At 47.3% G+C, this 1,907-nt stretch overlaps 1 protein-coding gene across 1 annotated transcript in view; it reads right to left on the bottom strand.

Annotated features, from left to right (window-relative positions):
* AP3D1 (adaptor-related protein complex 3, delta 1 subunit) overlaps window positions 1–1,907 on the bottom strand; it is a gene marked incomplete at its 5' end in the record, with an annotated part of 25,356 nt that overhangs the window by 12,318 nt on the left and 11,131 nt on the right. Inside the window, 3 exons of the mRNA XM_010143974.1 lie at window positions 458–599; window positions 725–870; window positions 1,164–1,395. Of these exons, the coding sequence (XP_010142276.1) occupies window positions 458–599; window positions 725–870; window positions 1,164–1,395 (520 nt within the window). The remainder of the gene's footprint in view (window positions 1–457; window positions 600–724; window positions 871–1,163; window positions 1,396–1,907) is intronic.

Below are 1,907 nucleotides of genomic sequence, written 5' to 3'. Positions count from 1 at the left end.
AGATCCTGCTTCTTTGCCTGCTGACGCAGGGCACACACAGTAACAGCAGTGGAGGAGGAGTGTAAGAAACCAAACAGTCGCAGAGCCCAGCGCAAGGACCATCCTCGAGACCCCGCATCTCGAAGTGAACAGCACTAGACAGCACAGTTCACAGGTCAGGTTTTCTCAAGAGCTCAAAACTCCTCACGAGGGCCATGCTTTTACAGTATCTTGCTTCCACTTGGACAAGACAGGAAAGGTAAGAGTTCCGAGAGCTGTATATCGAGGAGTTCCACAATGCCTAAACCCCCCCTGTACTCACATACCTCCCTTGTTCACATCAAATCCTCAGCCTTCCTGAGCCGCACAGAGCAGAGCAGCTCCTTGGCTCCACAGAGAATCCACAGCAGCGCCAACTGCTGCAGCAGCGCTTACCACAATACTGCTGAATTATGTAGGGGAAAGCATTTTAACTCACCCTGGCCAGTTCCTCTTCATCTATTTCTGGCTGTCTGTGCCTGGAATGCCTTTGGTCCTCATCGTGGAAAATTGTTTTGGGCTTTTCATCTTCAGACTCACTGTCTGATGGAGGTTCATTGATCCAGGCATCAAGGTCCAAGCTGGTAAGAATTGCAGTAAACAACAGCACCCCTGAGTGTTTCTGTGTTCCTCATCATAGACTCAGCTTTACTATTACAGAGTTCAAATGTTTAAATAAGATTTTGGGAGAGAGAATGGCCCTTACCCCTCTGGAACCGGTACTTTCTTCTGTGCTTTAGGAGCCACGGGGTTCAGCTCACCAGCAAACAGAGCTATTACTTCCTCAGCCACAGGTACTTCTTTTATTTGTAGCTTCTGAATATATTTTATTAGTTGCAAGATGCAAGAAGCCTAAAATCAAATGCAGAAGTAATTTCAGAAATAATATTAAGCTGAACCAAAAAACTCAACTGCACTGAAAGTCAGCACGAGGAAACTGCTGTGGTTCATTAAGGGAACAAAGAGGAGCAGCATCAGCTGCAGGTTTAGAGCAAATGTAAAAACACCCCCGTTAACCCTCACTTCTGGCTGAGTCCTTACGCGCTTGCCTAATTTTAGAATAAAGTTGTTTTGAGGGTAATTCTAAGCAGCCTTCAGAGGTGGTATCCAACTGGAATTGGAAAAAACCAGTTTTGTTCTCTTACCCTCTCCTGAACTTCTAGATCCGCGCTCTGTACGAACTGCGGCAAACGCTCGATCATCAGCTGTGTAATTTCCTGAGCCGCTTCCTTCTCCCCAGCCTGCTCTTTCTGCTGCAGGATGGACGCATAGAGCTTCACCATGTTCTGGACATAAACCGCCTGGATGTGGCCTGGGAGGGTCGTAACTTTAGGCCTCAACATTGCTTCTAAAGTTTGGTTTGCTTCCTCGAGGTGTCTATAAAGACAGAGTGGAGAGATGAAAGACAAGTGAGAAATCTCAGTGTTTCAGCAGTCTTCATGGAGAGGAGTTTCTCAAAAAGCCTGGTAGCAGCACAAAGTACTGCAGAAAGACAGGACAGAGCTGAGATCCCCAGAGAGCAGATGATGATGTATCTGCCCTTTCAAACGACAGGAGTCCCATGGCACAGAGGAATTGCCGGCTTTACCCTAGTACAGAAGGGGAGGGCCGCTGCATTTCCACCGTTACCAGTTCAGCAGTCTCTCTGGTAACTCAGCACCGCACTTTTAGCACCAGCTCCATCGACAGGCTGGATCTAGCAGCTCAACCACCTTCCTGCCACCCCACGCTTCACCGCTCGCATCAATCAGGTTGTATTTCCAATCATCTGCTGACCAAAAATAACACCTAGTAGGCAATGCTTAATGGGCAGAAATGGGGATGTTGTTTTAATAAATCTCATGTTCTTGTTCAAAATTGCCTGCTCACAACTAAGTGCAAGAGGCACA

Source organism: Buceros rhinoceros, unplaced genomic scaffold (genome assembly GCF_000710305.1).
Source record: "Buceros rhinoceros silvestris isolate BGI_N320 unplaced genomic scaffold, ASM71030v1 scaffold3569, whole genome shotgun sequence".
In the NCBI taxonomy this organism is placed as follows: Eukaryota; Metazoa; Chordata; class Aves; order Bucerotiformes; family Bucerotidae; genus Buceros; species Buceros rhinoceros.
Note: the sequence above shows the minus strand (reverse complement) of the source record. Positions and strands in the feature narration are given on the sequence as shown.